Genomic DNA, 22,524 nt, shown 5'->3' on the forward strand with positions numbered 1-22,524 from the left:
ATTCAACTTCACACAAACATAAAATTTTCCCTTTTCACTTTTCGCAGGCTGGAATGTGAGTGGGGAATTGCCGTCTAAGTGCCACGGTGCGGGAGAATATTCTTGGGGTATTTTGGTTGCTTTGATACCCAGCTTTTAATAAACAATGTAACGACCGTGTTGGCCCAAAATGATATATGGCAGTGAGTTATGATGAGTACTCAAAACTATCTGCTGTCATTAACAACGTGTGTTAGATCCTCCTGGCTTAAGGGACATTTAGCTTGCTCTTCAACGCTTACTGGATGAGAATAAATCAATACTACACTAGTGATTTTGTCTGTTTATCGCTCCTCTCTCTGAGAGGGGGTGTCGGGAAGGTGGATGGGCATGTGGCTGAGCTTGAGGAGGGCGAGGCGTGCTGTGGGACCACCTCTCAGGCGGTACGACAGCCCACTCCCCCGCGGGTCCCGCCCCGGGGGCAGCCCCGCTCTCCCCGGCTGCAGGGGGTCTGTCAGCGCCGAGCTCCCGGCAGGGCAGCGGCCGACCGAGGAGAGTTTTTCCCCTCAGCTTCCAAGCGGGACGAGGGGGTGACAGAAATGTCGAGGAGCATCTTTGCGGTGTCCTGAAGGTAAGATGATAAATTCCTGCCTCCTCCCCGGCCAGCGGCGGCGGGCAGCCTCCCCCTCTCCTCACAGTCTCTCCTCAGGGGTAATCCCCGCCCCGCCGCCCGCTCAGCCGGAGCCACCGCAGCCTCCCTGCCTCACCTGCCCGCCTCCTCCCTCCTGCCAGGAGAAGAGCGACTTGCGCCTTTCCCGGTTTGGGTCACGGGGAGCATCCGCCCCGCTGCGGGTGCGTCTCAGCCCGTTCCGTGACCGGCCGTGTCCCCCCGCCGCCGGTCCCCGTGAGGAGAGGGGCGAGAAACCGCCTCAGCCGCGCGCCGCCGACGGCCGCCAGGGGGCGACGAGCGGCCGAGCCGGCGGGGGCGTGGCCTCCCCGCCAAGCCCCACCCCGCCGGGTGCGCTCCTCCTTCCCATTGGCCGGAAGCCGCGGTGGCCGTCGGGAAGGAGGCGGTGGCGGCGGGGCGGGTAGAAGGGGCGCGAGCCGTTGGGCGGCAGCCGCGGGTCGGGCTGTGCGGTGTGCGCCATGAAGGAGACGTGCGGGTGAGGCGGCGGCTCCCTCCTTCCCCCGCCTCTTCCTGAGGGGCTTTTCCCGCCGCAGCCCCGTGAGGGGTCTGGCGGGGGGGGTGGGGGGCTGTGGGCCCCGGTGGGTTTGGCGGGGGGACCTGCCTCCCCTCAGCGAAAACTTCTTTAAAATAAACGTTAAACCTTTTCCGTGTGAAGGCGGGGAGTGTGGGCGCGGGTTAAAGGCTCTGCGGGGCCGGCGCCCCTGGGTTTGCCGTGGTTCTGCCTCATGTCCGCCGTGCCTGTCTCCTCGTTGTGTTGCCGCCGTAACCTGGTAACGGCTTGGCGGGCCGCTGCCGGCCGGGGCTCTGCCCTGGCCTTTGCCTCTCCGTCCGGCTTAAACCTAGGAAAAAAGTGGCTTTTTCTGAAGGCTGGCGTCAAGAACAAGGTGCTTTAACTTACTAACAGGTGTCTCCAGGCTTTTTTTTTTTTTTAGTTTATGCGACAGGAATGAAAGGTGGAGCTGGTGTTCCTTCAGCGAAGGTCACAGGGTTGGGGTTTTTTTTGTTTGGTTGTTTTTGTTTTGTGCTATCAACTTTGGTGGTTCAGGAGCTGGTTTCCAGTCATCCCTCCTCCCAAGTGGTGAGGAAGAGGTTGGAGTGCTAAATTCCCACCTGGCTCAAGGCAAGCTGACCTCCTGAGTCAGAGAAACGTGCTCACCGTGAACGCTCAGGTGGCTGAAGGCAACTCCCTCAACTCCAACAGAATAAACTTATCCTTTGGCTCTCAGAGGATGCAGGAGAAATGGCTTGCAGCTTTGTAAAGCTATAAAGAAGTGACAAAACCTGGAACAAATCGATTTAAGTAGACTTCTTGAATAAAATTAGGATCTATCGGAACAGAAATCTGTTGGAGCTGTTCGCTGTGGTGGACAAATCATAGCAAGAGTTGGCAAAATATTAAACTCCCACGGACTTCTCATTTAAACACAAGGCTGATGGATGAATAGTTGGTATTCCTTGTGTGCTACTTTACCTCTTAAGATCCCTTTGTTGTGTATGGCTGGCAGTCTGGTACACTTGAGAGAGAGAGAAGTAAGATTTTTTTTTTAATTCCAAAAAGGGAGCAAAATCTGTTGGGCATAAGTTACTCTTTAAATAAAACTTTCCAAGGGCCATTTTCTTCAGCTTTTAAGTTGTGAGATCAAACTTCCAGTAATACGTGCGAGCAACCGAAAAATATCTATTATTGACTAAATGAATTTGATATTAATAATACCTGATATATCTAACTGATATTATCCTTTATGTCAATCTCTGATTATAGTCTCTGTAGGAAGAATGGGTCAATGAAAGGCCAATGGTGGCCTTCTGTACACTGGAAAGATCCTGAATGCTAGCAAAGTCTAAAACCCATTCCTGTTTCATGCAAACTTTCTGGAGTGCAAGAAATTGTACAATGCAAGTAATATGTAAAACATGTAGGAAGTTGCTGCTGTAGGTGTTTTAATTTAGATGCAATGCACAGCAATTAAACATAGGCTTTTCTTTTGTATTTGTTATGAAAATGATATCATAAGAAGGAAAATATTCATTATGAATATTTTTACTTATGAAGTGGAAGCTGACTGCCTATAAATAAGGCAAGGCAAATTAGGTTAAGGCCTAGTTATACTTGTAAGTAAACAGCTGTTCTGAGTGGGGAGATTAGTTGATAGGACTGCAGTCCTAATACCCCCCAGTTTTTTGGAAAACGCATAGAAGAAAGCTTGAAAAATGAGCTCACAGAGAGGAAGGGGAGAAAAACCCCACTAGATGACTAAAAGCTATGTCTGTAGTTGGATAAAGCTGCTCTGAGAGAGAGAAATCCATCTTTCAATGGAAGAGTAAAGGCAACAGTTAAAAATAAGGAGCTGTAATAAGTTGTCTTTTCTTAAATCAAGTGTTGAAGCTGTCCTTTGAGCATTTCCTAATTCCATTCCAGCTGAAATGGGTCAGATGCCTTCAATAGTTATAAGTGTCTCTTGACTAACCCAGCTAATATTTGAAGTTGTCTGTATGTGAAGTAGAAAAACACCCAGTTTGAATAATGGCATAATTAATTCCGTTACCTTTGGGGTCTGGATATGGACTCTTTGACAAGCATGATGAGTTGTATAGACCTTTTAATGCGTCTCCCCCCTTTTGCTACCAGTGTTTCTATAGAGACCCTTGATCCATTAAGTACAGTTCTTGCCTCCTGTCCCGCTCCTTTCTCTCTCCTGGTTTCAGCTGGTAATGCAAAATAGGTTTTTTCCTCCATTTTTCCCTTTCTAAAGCAAGGGTTCTATGGTATAAAAAAAAAAGCTAACGCCTTTAATTTAATGTTGCCCTGCCATGTCAGTCCTGTGCTGCTTCTGATTGCAAATAAGCCTAAACACACAGGGCAAGCGGAGGGTTGGAGCTGAAAATTATGTCTTGCTGTAATTGGAGTTCCAGGGGCAGTAACCTCGTGCGCCTCCAAACCCAGGTGCCTGGTGTCCTGCTCAGCCTAACTGGGCAGCGAGCTAGCTAAGCCAGATCTGAGCACCCTCTACAAAGAGAGCTTAACTTGTGCTGCTTTATATGCTGACATACATCTCTTGGATTTAGATAAAACAGATGTATGTACAGCAAAGCCTCTGAACTATAAAAACTGAACATGGCGTTAAGAGTGTGAGGCTCTCCTAGCAACATTAGCTGCAGCTTGGCTGATGTTTTCATTTGTACTCTTTCATAAACAAACCCAAGATAATACTGAATTTACTGCATCGGCTCTGTTCAACAGGCTATTATATGGCCTTCCTCTACAATCAAGTATAATGCCCTGTCCGAACCAGTAGGAGCACAGCAAATACATTTAACTAAAAGAAGCCAGGGTTAAATTGTCTTGTTTAATGCTAGCAGGAAGCTGATGGGAATATCCTTAAATCAAAACTGATATGAAACTGAAATGTGTCCAAAACTTCTGCTGTTTGTAGTGGCACCCTTAGTGGATTTCAAACCTTTTCATTTCCTGGTGCTCAGCTCTAACTGTCTAGAGCACTGCAAATAAGTTGTATTAAGAGGATAGCAACTTGGATATTTTCTTATATCCACAACTGCTTTTTTTTAAAAAGTAGTTGTGACTTTGAAGTTAGGTCAAGTTATCTAAAAATCATAAGCAGGATTTTTTTTTTCTCATTTATGTTAACGCTGGGTAAAAGAGCAGAAGTTGACTCAAAAACCTGTAAGCTGAAAGGTGATTTCCAGTAAGGTTTTTTCTTTTGTGAAGTCTTCAGTATTTTATCTTTTTCCCACAGTACTTCTAGGCTGCAGAACCAGCCTCAAAGGCACTATGGAATTACCTCTCCCATTAGCTTGGCTCCTCCTAAGGATATAGATTGCATTCATACTCAGAAGCTAATTGAAGCAATGAAGCCATTTGGGGTATTTGAAGATGAGGAAGAACTGAATCACAGGTATAACAAGACTGTAAAATTTGTTAACCTCTTGGTTTTTTTTAGGGCAAACTTAACATGAGTTTTCTTTACAGGATGGTTGTTCTTGGTAAACTGAATAACTTGGTTAAAGAATGGATTTCAGAACTTGGTGAGAGCAAGGTAAGGATTTTTTATATGTTCTTATCAAAACAGCTGAAGCCTTTTTGTTTCTTTTAAAGGCCATACTACTAGGATTTATGTGAAAGTTCAACTTTTAACTTTCTTCTTAAGTATCGAGTAGGGCTGTACTAACTGCCATTGAAATAAGGTATAAAAGATACTTCAGATCAAGATCTTGACATCTTTGGGGCACTGAATAGATTTGTGAAGTGGCTCTATCAGTTGACTTGTAGCAGTTAACAAAGCTGAAACAATGTATTGTAGGGTGAGATAGATGGTAAATGGGCACTAATCTTGCCCCAAACAGCCTACAGCACTCAATCTAGTTTGAAATTATTACACTAGACTTGCCTTTTGTATAGCTCTTAGACTGGGTTAATTTATGTGCTTATGTGCCTCTGCTGCAGGGAAGACTAATAATAGGTCTTAATTTGTGTAAATTAATGAAAGGGCTGCTACATTACTCACCTCTTTTTTTGAGTAGCAAGCACTCACTTCAGGAAAAAAAACAGTATCTGTCTATTAGACTAACAAGAGTGAGAAGCGAGAAGACCTTGTTTATGGAGGCTGTTGTAGTCTTTCTAAATAACTTGTATGCCAGTTAAACTTGAACATAGGTCAATGTGTATCTTGTGTTCTAAAGTAAACTCCTTCCGTTCTACCCACAGAATCTTCCCCCTTCAGCAGTAGCAAATGTTGGTGGCAAAATATTTACGTTCGGTTCTTACAAGCTTGGAGTACACACTAAAGGTAGAACTTACGTTGTCTGGTCATAGTTCTAATGTTTGAAAGTGACCTCCAACAATAACAGAAGCAATGGAATCTCTTTGCAGGTGCTGACATAGATGCTGTTTGTGTTGCTCCCAGACATGTGGAAAGATCGGATTTTTTTCAGTCATTCTTTGAAAAACTAAAACATCAGGAGGAAATAAAAAATCTAAGAGTGAGTAAGCTCTCTCCTTGATAGGCTGTGCAACTTCTACAATAAGAATATTCATGTTAAAGACTCATATTGGTAGTGAACGTCTTACAAGCCAAAATAAAAAAGGAAATTGTGTCCAAGTACCTTCTAAAATACTATTTTATGCAATATGAAAATGTTGAAGTCAAGCTTTTGGTTCCTTTCCCCAGTGACGGTAAATCACATAAGAATCTTTGTGGTACACGTCTCCCTTGCCTGCGGTTTGGGAATGAGTCAGCTGTATCAAAAAGCAAGGTTTTCCCTAGGAGCCTTGCTTTAATCTTCGGTATATTAAGGGGCTTGGAAATAAGGTAATTGCATGCAGGGAGAGGAAGGGGCAGCCTGAAAACTAAGGAAGTTGAATGTGATGTGGAAAGGCTTCCCTCAGTACCTTTGCCATGGCGTTCCTCTGGATGTGCTTTAGGACCTCTAATTCATTCTGACTACTCAGCCTGAGACTTTGTGGAAGGGATGTATGCCGTCAGCTTTACGTAAAGTTAATAGGAACTGTGCTGTGAACACACAAAACTGCTTTTGTAAAACCACTCTCAGGTGCATAGTTGTGTACATTGCACGTAAAACTGAACTCCTCATGTTTTTCTTAGCCTAGTCTTCCTTGTGCAGACATTTTGAAAGATATGCATAGCTAATGAGCCTTCGTTTAGATGACTGTTGCCCTAAAGCAGGGGGCTGTGGCACAGTTCTAACAAGCGGTTTACAAAACTGAAAACTGTCCCGTAAGGTAGCCGATAGCATCTCAGGCATGGTAGAAAATAACAATACAGGAGACAAGCATGCACTGACAAATGTGGACAGAATTTTTTTTATTTCTCTGGATATTAACCAGTAGTAAGATAGCTACAGAAATCTCTTACTGTTCTTCCTCACTACCAAGCTAAGCACTTTACAACCACTGATGCTGGTGGCTCATTGTGCGCTGTTTGTTCATTACAATACATGATCGGCCTTTGAATCTCTTGGATAAATAACTTTCTAAAGCTATCATTAGTACCGTATTAGTGCTATACTGCTTTCAGCTTATTAACAATTCTTTTGGTTCAGAAGCAACTCAGTCTTTATACTGAGTAGTTTAGCAGTGTAAATTCTGTATTGTACCATATTATAGGAAAAATATTCAAGTTGCAAAAGATATTTTCTAAGACAGTTGTCCTCTCCTTTACAGGCAGTTGAAGATGCGTATGTACCAGTTGTCAAGTTTGAGTTTGATGGCATTGAGGTAAGCATTTCAATTTTTTCTTTAAGCGAGTAAAATTTTTTTCTTGCTTTGGAATAGATACCTTTTCCAGGGACCGGTGACTGTGCTATTTTGAAAGGTTATTGGTATCTTAAAGTATATTTAGGAAACGGTAATTGAACAGCTGGATCACAACCTATCCCAGGAGAAGACATTGCAGTAGAATGAGAGCTTATAGGAAAATAAGCCCTTAGGAGGCCTGGCAGGCATGGGAACATCAGGGACATCTTTTTCTAAACATGTCAGGGTAGCCTACTTGAATAGCATTTATCTCACAAGGATTGTGCAGAGGGGGAGTAGAGGCAGTGTCCTTGCTAACTCTTCTTAGCTCTGACAAGCTGGTTTTCTACAAAGGGCTGCACATAGTGTAGTTCACTGTGTGAATCATGTGAGCAGGCCAAATGTTTTGTTGCAAATCAAAAATTGTCTCATAACCACTTTTTGTTTTTTACAATCTGGAAAATGAAAAGTAAAAGTACTCATTTGACTCCTGCCTAGGTTTGCCAGCTGCAGGAATCTTTGAATCTTGCATACATCTTATACAGTGAATAAAGACCTGCATGCTGTAGTACCTAAGCAAGTTACTGCTCAGTATCGCTATCATGAAGACACTTAGTCAATGACCTTTTTGTGGCCTTTATCTGGTGCAGACATTCACAGAATGATTTTTGTGCCTCAGACTATACTAAAACCCAGATACTTCAGGATCGAAAGGGCTTACTGCATAAAGAAAATGCTCTCTTCTTTGCTGAAGTATAGTTGAGGTGATTGAACTTAGGTCTTAATTCTGTGATTAATTTTAAGTTCCCTTTTAATGGACATTCTAAGTTTAGAGTATCTTTTCAACTTAAAAAGACCCCTTCCTTTCCCTAGCTTAAAAAGAAAGGGGGGATGCAATGAAGGTTTTGTAAATAAAATATGGAACTTCTAGCAATTTTCTTGAGTTTTCGGGCAAATAAATCTCTTGGGACATGCAACTATAGTCACATGATTCTGAATACAAATATTAACCACTCTTTTTAGACTTGCCAAATTGTCCCCCACTAGTGTGTGTTCGTAAAGAGTGTGGCATTCTAACTCACGGTTGGTACTTTTTTCCTCTTAAGATTGATCTTGTGTTTGCAAGACTGTCTATGCAAACTGTTTCTGATAATCTTGATCTTGGAGATGACTCGCGTCTGAGAAGCCTGGATATAAGATGTATACGGAGCTTAAATGGTAAGCATATTTACACATCTTTAAAAAGCGTTACCGAAATTGGTATAGAATACACATTACACAACCCAAGCTTCTGTACAAGATGCAGAAACTGATCTCCTGTATACTTGAGATCTGAGGAGGTGGCAAGTCGGCTTAAATTTAGATGTTTCAAGGAGTTTTGTGTTTAGATAGACCTTTATTTCATGTTTCTTTGATCAGGGTGTATGCAGTGTTTCAGTTTGCCACAGAAACTGCTTCAGATGACTAGGCAGGGCACTTGATAGAGAAGAATGTGTTGTAGTTCATAAAAAAAGAAAAGATATTTAAAATACCTGAAGCCTGACTTGCTTACTGTTTAGCACTGACTGGTTTAATTGTTCCTGGCTGTCAAAAGAAACCTAGCTTCTGGAATCCTGTAGAAAGGCCTTATTAAAAATTGTTGGCTGTAGTCTAAACTAGAAAAAAACTGTTGAGGGCACCAGTTACCTGAAGTGATAGTGAATGTTACACGTAATCTATAATTTTAAGGTAATACAAAGCAAGTAATCTAAACTTGTTTTCATAGCTTATAGTTTAATGTTCAAGTCTATTGATTCAGTATAGCATAAAACTGACTTGTACCCGTTACTAGGACCTTCTGTACTTTTTTGTTATAGGCTGCAGAGTTACTGATGAAATATTACATCTAGTGCCAAATAAGGAGAACTTCCGGCTCACGCTCCGTGCAATTAAACTATGGGCAAAACGTGAGTAATGGGATTGTTGGTGGCCTTTAAACTTTTCAGAGGCACCTCATGCCGAAAAAATAAGACCATTAGAAGTACTTCAGCTTTGGCTAGCTGTTTAGCCTGTAGCTAGAGCAAGTGCTAGAAGAATGTCAGAACTTTTTTCTTAAGGAAAGTTGGAACGAAGCAGTAGCTGTAGCAATGTAGGCAAATTTCAGAGTAGCAGTATTTTGGGAAGCAGTGTGGTAATGATTCTTTTTCTTATCACCGTAAGGACCAACAATTTTGGCCTCATTGCACTGCAAAAATAACTGACTTAGAGGCTGAAGTGTTCTAAGTGTCCTATAGATTGTGAAGTTGGTGCTGTAAATTTGAGGGAATATACTTGGGTATTGAAAGACTACAGGCTAACTACAACGTATCTGTTCCAGGACGCGGCATTTACTCCAACATGTTGGGATTTCTTGGTGGGGTTTCCTGGGCAATGCTAGTAGCAAGAACATGTCAACTCTATCCAAATGCTTTGGCTTCTACTCTTGTTAACAAGTTCTTCTTGGTTTTTTCAAAATGGTAAGAGCTATTGTTTATTTTAATTTGCCTAAAGTAACACTTGTAGAGGGAGTTCTTTATAAAAGATTTATGTCGACAACATTCAGTCCTACCCTGAATTACATGACAGTTTTAAATGGACAGTTAGTTACTGCCTTTTATTATATAGGGAATGGCCAAATCCTGTATTGCTGAAACAACCTGAAGAGAGCAATCTTAATTTACCAGTCTGGGACCCTAGGGTATGTAGAAATTGAATTCGGAAGCCTTTCAACTTTTTTCTAACCTAAACTGATGCTAAGCAAAACTGTTTTAACATCATAGGTGAACCCATCAGATCGATATCATGTAATGCCTATCATCACCCCAGCCTATCCACAGCAGAACTCTACATACAATGTGTCTACATCAACGCGAGCAGTAATGGTAGAGGAGTTCAAACATGGTGAGGTTCTTTCCATGCTTATTAACTGATTAAAATATAATTCTTGCTATATGAAACCACATTATCTGAATTGGTTATTTTCCACGAGGTGTTATGCCCTTTTAGGTAGTGTAGGTCTCTGGGAAGTATGCCTGCTGCAGGCAACAAGGGACCAGTTTTACAATGAACTGTTGTAGTAGACCTGCATTGTGTCAAGGGAATTCCTGCTTTTTCATCTGTCAATTACTGTTCAAAACCTTTATCTTGTAAAGTTTATATCATGCTCTGCTAGTCTTAAACAAAATGGTAATAAGGTTTTCAACCTTAATTGTAGGTCTTGCAGTTACAAATGAGATTCTCCAAGGAAAATCAGACTGGTCAAAGCTCTTTGAACCACTGAACTTCTTTCAGAAGTACAAGTATGTATGAAATCTGTTGTCTGAACTTGAAATTATTTACTTACTGGTTAGCACAGTGAGTGGTAACTTGTAGTCTAAATAGAGGATGGCATTAATGTTTCTTTTTCAGAAATTGGGGGTAGAGTCATATGAATTTTGGTAAAGATAAGTATAGGGAAGATAGAAAAATAGTATGTGTTATGCCACTGACGCTGTTTTTATTAGAAAAAATCAACTATGATATTTAGAATATAGCAAATGCGATTCTAAAGGATGTAATCAGTTTTTCTTCAGTTAATACTGTGCTGAATACAGGATATAATCTGTCTTGTCTGGAAGTCATATTCTATACATTTAAGGCAGTTTTGTTTTCACTTGAAGGAATAGAAAGTCCTGAGCTAGTATATTCATTTTCCTTTTCTTCTAGACATTATATTGTGCTGACTGCTAGTGCCTTTAGTGAAGAGCATCACTTAGAGTGGTAAGTCTTCCTTTAAATGTGGGTTCAATACATAATTGAAACTCAATTCAATGTTGCACTTTGTTTTTGTTAACTACATTAACAAATGAAGTGTTGAACTGTTCAACTAGGCATGGAATACAGTACCACGTAGACAGTTCATCAGCAAAATTAAAAGGCTTTCTTGTGAAGGGGAGTTAACATAAATCTTGCCGTTTAAGAATTTAACCTAGAGATCTGAGTCATGATGAGAAGCAACAAAGGGGGCTAGTGTGCCTGAAGGTCCGTGTGATGATGTGATACTCTGTGTCATCTGGAGAAGCAGATGCAAGGAGTCTAAGGAGACTGCTTACCCAACACTATTTCAGTTAGGAAGATGCTCCTTGTTGCAAAGATTGAAGCAAACAGGCGTTACTTGATGCAGTCAGATGCGTAATGGACACTGGAGAGCTAGATCTCTTACTGACTCAGAGCAGTGGTCTCCAAACTTTTTTGATCACACACTCCTATCAGCAAAAAAAAAAAAATTTAAACACGCACTTGCAATATATGTCTACTTATTTACAAGTTACATACACATTACCGAAGGTCTAATATTTTCTTCCTGTGCCCCAATGGATTGTCTTGTGCACCCCTGGGGGTACACACACCCGCTACTTTGAAGACCACTGTTCTAGAGCCTTAGAAGACTTGGTTTCATAGCTTTTTTTACTGGAGGTAATATTTAATTTAGGATGAGATTGCACTCAATGCTAAGTTGCGCTGGTTATGTAGTCAGCCTATTTCAGAGCCTACTTTTCTTCAGTGGAGTGAAACAAGGCTGTTTAATGTGGGTGAAACCTGACAGTCTGCGCAGAGCATCTGAATGCTGATAAATTGTATTTACTAAGTTTTAAGCTAGTGTGCTCATGCATCTTACGTTTAGCGCTGAAAGCGATCACTTCAGCCTGCTTGGTAGTGGGTAGGAAAATTGCAGGAGTGCTGATCTGCTTTGTGAAACTTCACGTGAGAACCACCTCAACTGTAGTTAGAGGAAATGCCTGCTTATGACATATTTGTTGCTGTCTCAAGGGAGATATGCCAGTAATAACTTGTGTAACCTATGTGAATGTGCTGACTAGCTGTGAATCTTGAAATAAGGGGAAACAATGGGGAATTAAGGTACTGTAATGTGTGTGTTGTTCTTAACTTGGCAGTGGTAGTCTTTGTTACGAAATGAGTACTTTACCTGCTTTGCTCAAGTAAGCAAACAAAATAGCTCTGTGTAACAGACCCCCTCTTCTGAGGGCACCTTGGTTATACTTCAAAGTTTGGCTTGCGCTTTAAGGCAAATAATTTAATTCTTGTGCTATCTCTAAAAGACAGCTTACTTAATGTTTAAAAATAGCTCTAATGGGTCATACCTTTTACCTGAACTTTCTAATATGTGTACTTAAAAATTGTATCAGCTACAGCTTGAGCTCAGTCACAGTTAAGTATACAACAAGGAGTTATGGGCAGAGGGCTTAGAGCCAAATAATTTTTAATGTGAAATGTTTTTAAGTGAACAAAGCTTATTGTATCTTGCAATAAAGATGAGGAAAGTTCTGGCACCAGTAAAAGCTGATGTTTTTGCAGTGACAGAAATGGAGGCAAATGGGGCTTAGTTTTGCATCTGGGAAAACTAAAAAGCAGAAGATAAACTTGCTTCAGTTTGCTGTAAGAAGTTTAGTTCACTAGCTCTTGAATGGATTTGGGAATAGGTAGCGCATCTCTGTTGTTCATCAATGTGACATAAGTTTGAAGAACGTACAGATTTCTGACTGCTTTCAAAGTTAGCAGTGGTTTAGGTAAAAGGGTAAAATGCCAGTACTTTATTTGAACAAAAAGCCTTTGTGGTCATAATTAATTTCTTGGGTAAGTTTCTGACAAGACTGTTTTGACTAGGCGATTTGTTTATTAAAGGAACTATATTCTTCTATTTGGCTAGAAGAGGGTAAACTCTTTTCCATGATCAATCTGCAGGAAGAATTGCATCTTTATTCAGGCGTAATTGAACAGTTGTGCTTGAGCCTTTTCTAAACTGCTCTGCTCCTTGATCTTTGGGGTAAAAAGGAGTTTTGCTGCACTTCAAAATGCAGCTGGAGGGGGTGGGATCGGGTTCTTGTTGATATTTTCATCATAGGTTATAGGTTGAAGTGTTGTATCTGAACTGTTAAGAGTACAAGGTAAATTTATTTACCTCTGTCTTTGGAAACTTTAAAGCTCAAATGTCATTGGAAACATCTCACACACTAGTTTGAGATAAAAAAATCTAGTATCTGCTCAGCTGAATGAAACTACTTATTGATTGGTTAGTGTTTTTGAATTAGCATTGTATTATAAAAGGCATACAACTGCTGTGCTGGATACAGTGAAAAATGAGTAAATAACCTTTTGTTCTTATTAGGATTGGCCTTGTCGAATCAAAAATTCGTGTGCTGGTTGGAAGCTTGGAGAGGAATGAATTTATAACTATTGCACATGTAAAGCCACAATCTTTCCCTGGCAACCAAGAACTCTGTAAACGGTGAGTTTCATTATTTTTCTGAAATACAGTTTGGCCAATGTATTGTAACTTGTTTATATTCATTCACCTCAGCTCATCTGTGAGAGATGGTCAGCTATGTACCTACTGTTTTGTAGGTACAAGGTCTGCCAGGCAAGGTTCTGAGCATGTAAGATCTTTTTTTTAAAGAAGGGAGAACTTCAGAGAGAAGTGCTCTGAGAACTTAAGTATGGGCTGACTCTCATCGTTAACTACTATGTACAACTACATGCTTTTTGCTTAATCCCTTCTTGGTGTTAGATACTAGCATCCAAATAACTGTGCATAAATGACAGACGTGTGAATCTGTCCTTTTTAGGAGCGGATATGTGTCCATGTGGTTTCTTGGAATCGTATTTAGGAAAGTGGAAAATGCAGAAAGTGTTAACATTGATTTAACATATGTTATACAGTCGTTCACAGATACAGGTAAGTCTCTATTTTGCTCCAGTCTTGTAGGGTTTTGTTTTTTTCTTTGTTCTAGTGGAAGTTGCTTCACAAAGTGAATTGTGCTTTCCTCTGGTATTAGCTATTAGTTATTTCTGTAGAGAGCAACATATGGAAGATCAGCTTTAAAAATGTACTATTTTGACACTTTGGCAAAGTAAGTCCATCTTGAAACAAAAGTGTGTACTACAGTCATACGCCATGTACCATACGTGAAATAACAGTTCTGCGGATCATAGTAAACACACTCACAAAGGAACTGCGTTTCATGAAGTGGGCAGTCGGATGTGAAGCCAGGAGATGTCCATTTATTGGATGTAGCTACACTTGTCAAAAACAGTTGTCAGTTGCTGAACTTTGAAAGTGGGAATTAACTGTTTCAGGCTCTAAAGTTGCTAATGCCTGTTGACAGTATTTTTCCAAAATAACAGTTTATATGATATGATCCCAGAACTCTGAAAGTCAGTGAATTGTCACGCTGTAATTACGTGCGGTCTGGCGTGTGAACCTTCATGTTCATCTTCTGTTACTACTTTTGATAGAACTAGAAACAAAGTAATATTGCAAGTGGTGTTAGGGGATGCTGGAATAAAGGCGTTTTGGGGTGAGGAATCACTCGAAAGTATAGGTCTTTAATCTGTTTACTTCTTCCCAAGCTGACTGTTCTTGTGCCTTTCAGAAGTGCATGTGGGCTGTCAGGCTTGTGCCTAGCTATCGTAATGAAGAACTAAGGAAATCGGGTTACTCTTCTGAAGTGACAAGTGTGTTTGGACAAAGAGTTCTAAACAGTGGACTCCTTTTAAATGTTTGTTTGCACTGATGAAGAGTTTATCCATAGTAGCAGCATGAGCTGTGTGTTGTATTGCTCGGACGACATGAGTAAATGCAGTAAAACCTGACCTTCTTTTTAGCTCACGCTTTGGGATATGAAAAAAAAAAAAAGCAGAGAAAAATGCATCAAAACTCTTGTCTGCGTTTCAGGCCAGGTGGGGTGGTTTCCTTAGACTTGCACTGTTATCTGTACCGATGCTTGCCTTATGTACGTTACATGCAGGAGCACTGTGTTTCAATGTGGTGGCAAATGTAAATTATGTCACCGAGGTTTATGTACTGCGAAGAGGATAGAACTAATGTTAAATCCTTTATTTCTATGTGCATACCTTATTAGTTTGGCTGTGTGCTCTTAGTTTAGTGAAGCACAGCCTGTAGTACCTTTCAGATATAGGGGTTTGAATCCGGATAGATTGAACAGAAAAGGTATTTCTTAAGAGGTGTGGAATTTGCTAATGTGGGAGTGACCAGTGGTTATGCACAAGAAAGCTTTTATCATGTGCCTTGACTTCGAGAGAATATTTTTAGAGGGCAAAGATTAACTCCAAGTTGATGGGCTCAAGAATATAAGGCTCACTGTTTGGGAAGCTTTTGCTAAGTGAATTTTAGCTCACTTTTACATAAAGATATTGAATTTATTTGACGCAACTGTTTGTATTGGTGTGAATGTTCACATTTGGGCTTTTATTTCACTTCTAGGTCTCCTGTAGAAAGACTTATAAGCCTCTTTGTTGCATGTCCTTACTTTGATTCCCACTCTGTATGTTAGTAAGCTGACTTTCCAGTTATGTTCATGATAGGCCTGTTAGATAAGCTTATCCAAATGTGACTTAATTCTGTAATAACTGCTGTGCTTTTAGCATTTTAAAGTTGCATAAAAGGCTGTTTGCAGGCAGTTAAGAAAAACCTGTTTAAATTGTAGTGATTCTGATCAAAGTCAGGTGTCCCTAAAATCCAGTCTTACTCTCTTGGACAGATAGAATTTTGACATCTAAACTACTGAGCAGTTATGTTACAGAACTGTTACGAAAAAAACACAATCACCACCATAAATATTAAATAAAAAATTAGTCTGAATCTTGAGTAAGGTGTCTGGTCTCTTATCAGCTGTCCACAATTGGATTGATTCAGAAAGTCCTCTAGATCAATTCTCAACCAGAAAACCAATGGTTAAGGAGTATTATCTCCTCTAGGTTAAAATCAGCTCAGATGTGAGCTGTGTGATTAGCAAACCACAGCTGTAACTGAGCACATAAATGGATATTTGAACTTAAACAGCTGTTCTGTATCTGGTCTGTACTGGATGTGAAATGGGTATCTTAGGTCACATACATCTTCTTGAGACTATACGCAGAGTACTTGGGTGGTATTTTGTGTTCAGTTAGGCTGGAAACTTCTTGCTCTTTGTTTGGGCTGGACAGACTTTAAGGCTTGCTGTTTCTAAAGAAACCGTATGTAACTTTGACAAATACCTGATGCAAACATCCCCACTAAGCTGCAACGCTAAATTTCATATTAGTTTACAGGCAGGCCAACAACCTCAACATGTTAAAGGAAGGTATGAAGATTGAGGCAGCTCATGTGAAGAGAAAGCATCTCCACTATTTTTTGCCTGCAGAAACCTTACAGAAAAGAAAGAAGGTATAATAAAAATTTGGCTCTTCTGGCAATATTTTTTTTTTTGCTTTAATAATTACTTGAAAACTTCATTATTTTTTAACTGTTGTTTCAGCAAAGCGTGCCAGATACTAGTCAAAATGCTAGTGGGCTTCAGTGCAAAAGGACGTCTTCAGATGGAAGCTGTTTGGACAGTTCCAGAGACACGGACTCCAGAACACCATATAATTCCTCTTCGTTAAATAAGATATCTAAATTGGACACCTTCACAGCAGAGACAGAAAGGTTACATCATAGCCTTAGAACTGTGAAGAAGCTGCTTTTAACTGCCTCTCAATGTGAATGAGGTCTAGGATTTCTTATTTGAATCTATGTGGATCATAAGCATGTGGAGGGCTCTAATGGCTTCAGGAACAAAGCTGGCATCTCCTTTGGGCATGTGGGGGGAGATGAGTTAAAGAAATCCTTGAAAGAATTTAATTTAATGTACTTGAACACATAGGAATGAGGAAAAACTGGATACCAGAGAAATTATTTGGCCTTGAATATAAATCCCCTTAGGTTAGCATGTAACTTAAAGCCAGAGTATTTTATGTGTAGGTAACTGTTCTTTCGAACAAGAAGTATGGTTATTGCCAAGCAGTATTAAGTTCTAATGAAGTGCTGATCTTGATCACAGAAATACTAGATCTGCTGCTGACTTAGTGGAACGGTATGAGAACTTGGGCAGTAAAAGTGTCTGTCGCTTCCTGGGAAGTCTGTCCGTAAGCTACTTCAGCACAGGAGGAATATGTAATCTTGAGAGTAATGGCCCAATACTACCAAATGTGTAATGCCTGCTGTGTTCAAATGGTTTGGTATTGTAGGAGTAGGATAAAAAAAAAAAAGGTGCACATATGGGTAGAGCAGATACATCCATTAAAAGCAGCACAGAGTGCTGGATATACTAAGCTGGAAAACAGTATCAGTACATAGAGACTCAGTAAAGAAAATGCTTAAGTGTAAATGAGCGGTCTGAAGTTCAGCAAAATGAAGATCTCGTGCTAGATAGCCTGGGAGTTTGTGTTGTTTAGCAGAGCTGTGACAACGAGCTAAGAAGGGAGACATTTGTCTTGCATGAACTTTCTGGAAATGACATGTATAGTATTTCACAAACTAGGACTTTATAACTCTAGTGTCTGACTTTTACAGAAATGCTGTATATCAGAGATCTAACGGTGCTAACAATAGAGAGAAGATACCTCATGTAGCTGTGCCATCAGCGTCTAAGGGACTCTCCATTCCTGTTGCTGATTCAAGTATGTATTGAAGTAGTGGGTGGAATGCAGTCTTTAATTACATGGACGAACTCTAAAGGCTCAGTGTCTTCTACAGAAATGGAGGCTACAGTTGCAATAAAAACACCGGGACCTCCAATTGGTTGCACCATTCCAGGACATAACACAATTTCTCAACTCAGAGCATGTTTTGTCCAAGGACAGCATGAATTAAGTGGGACTCCAATTGCAGATCCTAAGAATACTGCACCTAAACGACCTTATTCACCGACCTCTAAAGGACCTCATTCACCTATGTCAGAAGAACGCCTGAAAAAAACAATAGACGCAGAAAGGGTAAGGAAGAGGGGCTAGGCCAGGGAGGGTTTGCAGTAGTATTAATTATTGATGTAGAATGAATGAAATAACTGAGAAGAAACATAAGTATATATACACATCCCCAACGGATTCAGGGTTTTAAATTTAAGCATAATGATAGTTTTACTATGATGTAGATATGAGAAATAGTTTTGGATATAATGTATAGCTATTAAACAAAATTTTTTTCCAAGACCTGGCACTAATGGCTGTTTCTGGTCTGGTGGCAGGGTCTCTAAATACTACTGTACTTATATATTCTTGCACTGACCAATTGCTGAATGAACTGGCTCATTTGGAAGCAGTTCTTAAAGCAATTCAGAAAAAAATTATCTCAAAATGAAGAGGATATGAATCTTACAAATGTAAAAATATGAGCTAATCTTGTTCTGGCAGATGATTTTTGAATGCCTATTGATGGTTTTGCTGCTTTAGAAATCAGCAGCCTACTCAATAGGTTGTCTACTGCTGAAATGACAGTGTGGAGTTGCTTGCTAAATCTTGGTTTTTGTGGAAGCTTTAGATTAATGCTTGATTTGTTTTATTGCTATATATCATTCTCCTTAAATAGCTGTTCTTGTGGCTTGACCATGGCGAAGAACAACTAGAAAAAGCTCAGTTTTGACACTTGTAAAGAATCAACTTGCAGAACTGTTATCTAGTATAGATTTCAAGGTTTGGGTAGTAAGACTTTTTGAGAGGCTTGAGATTCCTGTGTGGTAATGGTAGTCTTGTCTAAATGTTGTTTTAAGAATGGCCACGAATATGTTTAATGTGTTGACTGGAAGCTGTGCCCAAATATGAAGGTAACTTTAGTATAGCAATTATTTTGAGTCTGTATATTCTGTTGTTCTAGTTAACTGGCCAGGATTCAGCATTCAAAGATGGTGGCAATCCAGATGATGTCAGGAGAAGATCTACAGAAAATGTAATTTTGAAGTGATTTTTACTCAGTGGTCTAACTGAAAAGCTGAATGGACTGTTCTAGTGCCTAGACTACCTCACATAAATACCCTACACATTTATCGATGTAAACAAAAATACGCTTTTTAGTTAACTTATTTCAGTCTTCATTTCCCAAACATTACACCTGTATGACCTATCTTTTAAATGTTACTACTAGATGATTTCGTAGTATCTAGCTTCTTGTCATGCTTGGAATTAGATTTTATTTTTTAAACCACTTGATTCACTGATGTAAACTAAAACTGCTATAAGGACTAAAGCATTTGGCCTCTCAAAGGGAGGATAAAGAGCTCTATATTTAGCCTAGCTTGCTACTGAAGCATAAATGCTTGAGGGCACACCCTCAAATCAAGATGTGGTCTTGTTGGTAGAGTGAAGGCTGAAATACCTGAAATGCTGTATGTGTGCTTATAGGGCTTAAAAAAAAAAAATACGAGGTGGAGGTTGTCGATGCATGTATGTATTTAGTTTTTAAGTATCCTAGCTGCCAGACCTTGCTGTCTCTTGAGTCGTCATGAATTTGACAATGCTGCCTAATAAATCCCTTCTGGCTTTTTTTAGGGTGTCCTTGGAGGAAAATCCGTGCTGATTCCAGTTATCAACACATCAAGATCAGAGGTATTATTTACTGTGCCTTTGTGTTCATAGGTAAAGCAAAACTAGAATTGTCATTTGATGTACAAAGACTTATGTACTATTAATCCCTGTAAACTTGGTGGTTCTAAGTAGCTGGTAAGCTTTTGCCTATCATGCTTTCACCAAATTGAATAGCTGAACCTTCCAGGCTTACTCACAAAAGTGAAGCCAAAGTTTCCAAGTTACTGACCTTGAAAAACCATGCTTCTGTGCACTCAAGCACTGACAGTTTGTTTCCCGATTTGCTTTTTTTCTTAAGCAAAAAGAGCTGTACTCCTTGCAGATCTTCCATAAGATGATCTGAGCTGTTATCTTAAATACTTGTATACTGATTTCTGTGACAAGACTTGAAAGCTTTGAAGAGTATAAGGGGCTTTAACTCTTCTGTGTCATGTAAAATGTTGTGAAATTGAGGGCTATAAGACTGGAAGTAATCTGAATGGTAGAGACGCTCTGTTTTCCTGATCCATGGATCTGAGAAGAATGGTAGCTTCCTCTATTACGCTGTTGAGCAACTTGCAACTTATTTCCCCCCCCCAGGAATATAATTATCTCAATTGATGCCAGGAAAGAAGTGTGCAGAGGGGAAAATGCTCTTCCTCTGTAAACTGGTGGTAACTAAAGTGGTGTGGTGGAAAAAAAAAAAATCCTTCTCTGTAAATATTTGGTTTTGGGCCATATTGTTTTGGTACATAAAGAATGTTGTTATATTCAGCTAGGAAAGGGTTTATCTGCTGCTACTTCTGAATTAATGAATTAAAAATGTCCTTTTTTTTTCCTGTGGCATCTTTTTGTGTGTTGTAGAGGCTTTCCAGTAAAGAACTACCAGATTCTTCATCTCCTGTTCCAACAAATAGTATTCGTATTATTAAAAGATCCATCAAACTTACCCTTAACGGGTAACCAGTATGTCTTCAGGTAAAGGTGATAATCACTTGTTTAGTGGTCTATATTATCAACATGTATTGTGGTTACTAACAAAGTATGGGAGGTTCCTGTTGCCATACTGCAATTGGCCAGTTAAAATCATGGTCTTATTTTATAGTATTGTTAGATGCTTGCTTCCTTTTGAACTACTTTTTGCATATTCTTGTAACAGTTATCCTTATTAGTCTTTTTAAAAGTCTTAACTGTCACTAGCTGAAACAGCTTTTGAAAAAGCCACAAAAAAAATAACCTGTCCTGTGACTTGGATTCAGAATGTATGTAAACAGGGTTAACTAGTCACTGCAACCACATTCTGGTTTCAAGTGTGTATGAACGTGCTTGTATTCATTTGTGCTTTCCTAGTTCATGTGCATGTATTGTTCTTATCTTAAATTATTCTCCCATTTGGCACGTACACTCCTGTGCATCTGTCACAATGGTGCTCAGCTTCCTCAGCTAGTAGCTTTCCCACTGTCTAGCACAGCCATGCACTACATAAGTATTGCCTCCCATGGAGGCCCATAAATAACTTAAATACTGAAGAAAATGCAGCAGAGGATGCTATTAAAGTATGGAGATGATAGACATGTCCCATGCCATGTTATCTGATTTTTGTCTTAAGACTGCTCCTGCATGAGACTTGAGGGGTTTTTTTTTGTTGTCACTGGATAGTAAAGCTAAACTCAAACACACAGCTGAAGATGTACTTAAACATCGCAACAGCCGAGGCTGTTGTGACACTACTACCCACTTGCAAGCTGCAGTCTTGAAAGCAACTGGCATGTAGAAAGTGGTTTCAGATAAACCCTGAAAGCTGTTTGAAATGGTTACGTGACAACTTGCAGTAGTCTTAAGTCCGGTTCTGTAAACTGATAACACTGCTTACCCAGTTAAGTGCATTAGGGTTTTTGAGGGGTGGGGAGAAATTCTGATCATATGAAACAAATGTTATGCTATCTCTCTATTGTAATTTCTTTATAACTTGGTGTTTTTGTAAATGAAGTTGTATGTTTTTTCCAGAGTATTTTTGTATGTACTGTAAAATACTATCTTCCAAAGAGAAATTGAAAATCTTCAGTCTCTTCTTTCTTTTTTAATGAAGATGTGATCTGCTTAAAAACCCAAACTACTAAACCAAAGGTACGGCGGGGGGCAGTGCCACAAAAAAGTGTTCTGCAAAGTGATAATGTCATGCTGGAGTAAATTTGAGGAGACTAGGGACATTGCTTTCCTGCTTCTGGTGATTCCAGGGTTTGAACTCACTCCCTCTGAATAGCGCAGTTTGCTAACTGTGGTGACAGCTGAAGTCCCAGTTTGCTATGCGGACAACAGTACCTCTGAAATATTTTAAAATGAGTTGCTTGGCTTAAACAGCAATTCTGAGCTCTGATCGTCTTAAGCATCCACCTAAAACCCTAGTGATAAGACCAAAGGATTGTAAAGGAATAAGAAGAGGCATGTATCTTGTAAGGTCTTTGTTCTCTAGCATTCCCCCTACTGCTAATATTCCAAACTTGTGGAGAAAGCATGACTATATTTATCAGAATATACTTAGTTTTTTCCTTATCACCCCTGATTTCCAGCTTGCTTCAGGTGCAATTTATCTCTTAGAAAATTGGCCTTAGTAGGTTTGAGAGGTCTTATTCTTCCCTCTCCCCTCCAAAACCCCCAAAACTTAGACTGCAAGGCTTTAGGTTTAGTCACAGGTTAAAATTAAGAAACAGAACCCATGTTACTTAAGTGGCTTTTAGCAGAACTGCACCTTGAGTTTATAAAATGGTTACCTTAGTTTTGTGACCTTTGTTAAAACCATGGTATTTAAATATTGTCAAGTCTGTGTACTAGTTACAGTATGTATACAACTTCAGCACCTGTGTAAATAGAAATCCATCATGAATTTAAAGGAATTAAAGCTGAAGTAGGTGATAAGATAAACAGCAAAACAAATAGGAAAACTAAGTGTTTTGTAATAGTCTACAACCCTGTAATATTACCATGCTTTTAAACGAGTTCTTCCACTTGAGTATTCCAAGACTGTTAAGGCCTGTTTTGCCCTAACTGCAAAGCAAGAGGAAAAAACCAAAAATTCTGTGTAAAGGCATACACTTTGATATCCATTAGCTAGGTTAGTTTGAGACTAGTTGCATAAATGCATGTGCTGACCTACAGGTTATCTTCTAATTGCTCTTACTTCCCCCCCACCCTC

The 22,524-nt window shown here is 39.9% G+C and overlaps 1 protein-coding gene across 2 annotated transcripts; it reads left to right on the plus strand.

Annotated features, from left to right (window-relative positions):
* The first annotated feature begins 1,101 nt into the window (after window positions 1-1,101).
* PAPOLG (poly(A) polymerase gamma) lies at window positions 1,102-21,395 on the plus strand. Of its 2 annotated transcripts, none has more exons than XM_087774566.1 (22): window positions 1,102-1,142; window positions 4,423-4,581; window positions 4,656-4,722; window positions 5,391-5,472; window positions 5,556-5,665; window positions 6,867-6,920; window positions 8,045-8,156; window positions 8,795-8,884; window positions 9,295-9,433; window positions 9,582-9,654; window positions 9,737-9,857; window positions 10,171-10,255; window positions 10,662-10,715; window positions 13,123-13,242; window positions 13,580-13,689; window positions 16,058-16,179; window positions 16,271-16,440; window positions 17,347-17,453; window positions 17,530-17,768; window positions 18,646-18,717; window positions 19,317-19,373; window positions 20,196-21,395. In XM_087774566.1, exons 1-22 carry the CDS (start codon window positions 1,126-1,128, stop codon window positions 20,292-20,294), a joined length of 2,259 nt encoding a protein of 752 aa, XP_087630692.1. In that variant the 5' UTR covers window positions 1,102-1,125; the 3' UTR covers window positions 20,295-21,395. The 2 variants fall into 2 exon arrangements, with proteins under 2 accessions (XP_087630692.1, XP_087630693.1); XM_087774567.1 differs by lacking the exon at window positions 1,102-1,142 and adding an exon at window positions 1,442-1,551.
* Window positions 21,396-22,524: the final 1,129 nt, after the last annotated feature.

Source organism: Nipponia nippon, unplaced genomic scaffold (assembly GCF_047370975.1).
Source record: "Nipponia nippon isolate SJK-2023a ecotype South Korea unplaced genomic scaffold, ASM4737097v1 scaffold_4, whole genome shotgun sequence".
Classification (NCBI taxonomy): Eukaryota; Metazoa; Chordata; class Aves; order Pelecaniformes; family Threskiornithidae; genus Nipponia; species Nipponia nippon.

Coding starts and splice junctions, on each gene's coding strand:
- PAPOLG (XM_087774566.1), top strand. Junction 9,655..9,736: donor TACCAGTCTGGGACCCTAGG/GTATGTAGAAAT, acceptor TTAACATCATAG/GTGAACCCATCAGATCGATA. Junction 13,690..16,057: donor ACAGTCGTTCACAGATACAG/GTAAGTCTCTAT, acceptor ATTTCATATTAG/TTTACAGGCAGGCCAACAAC.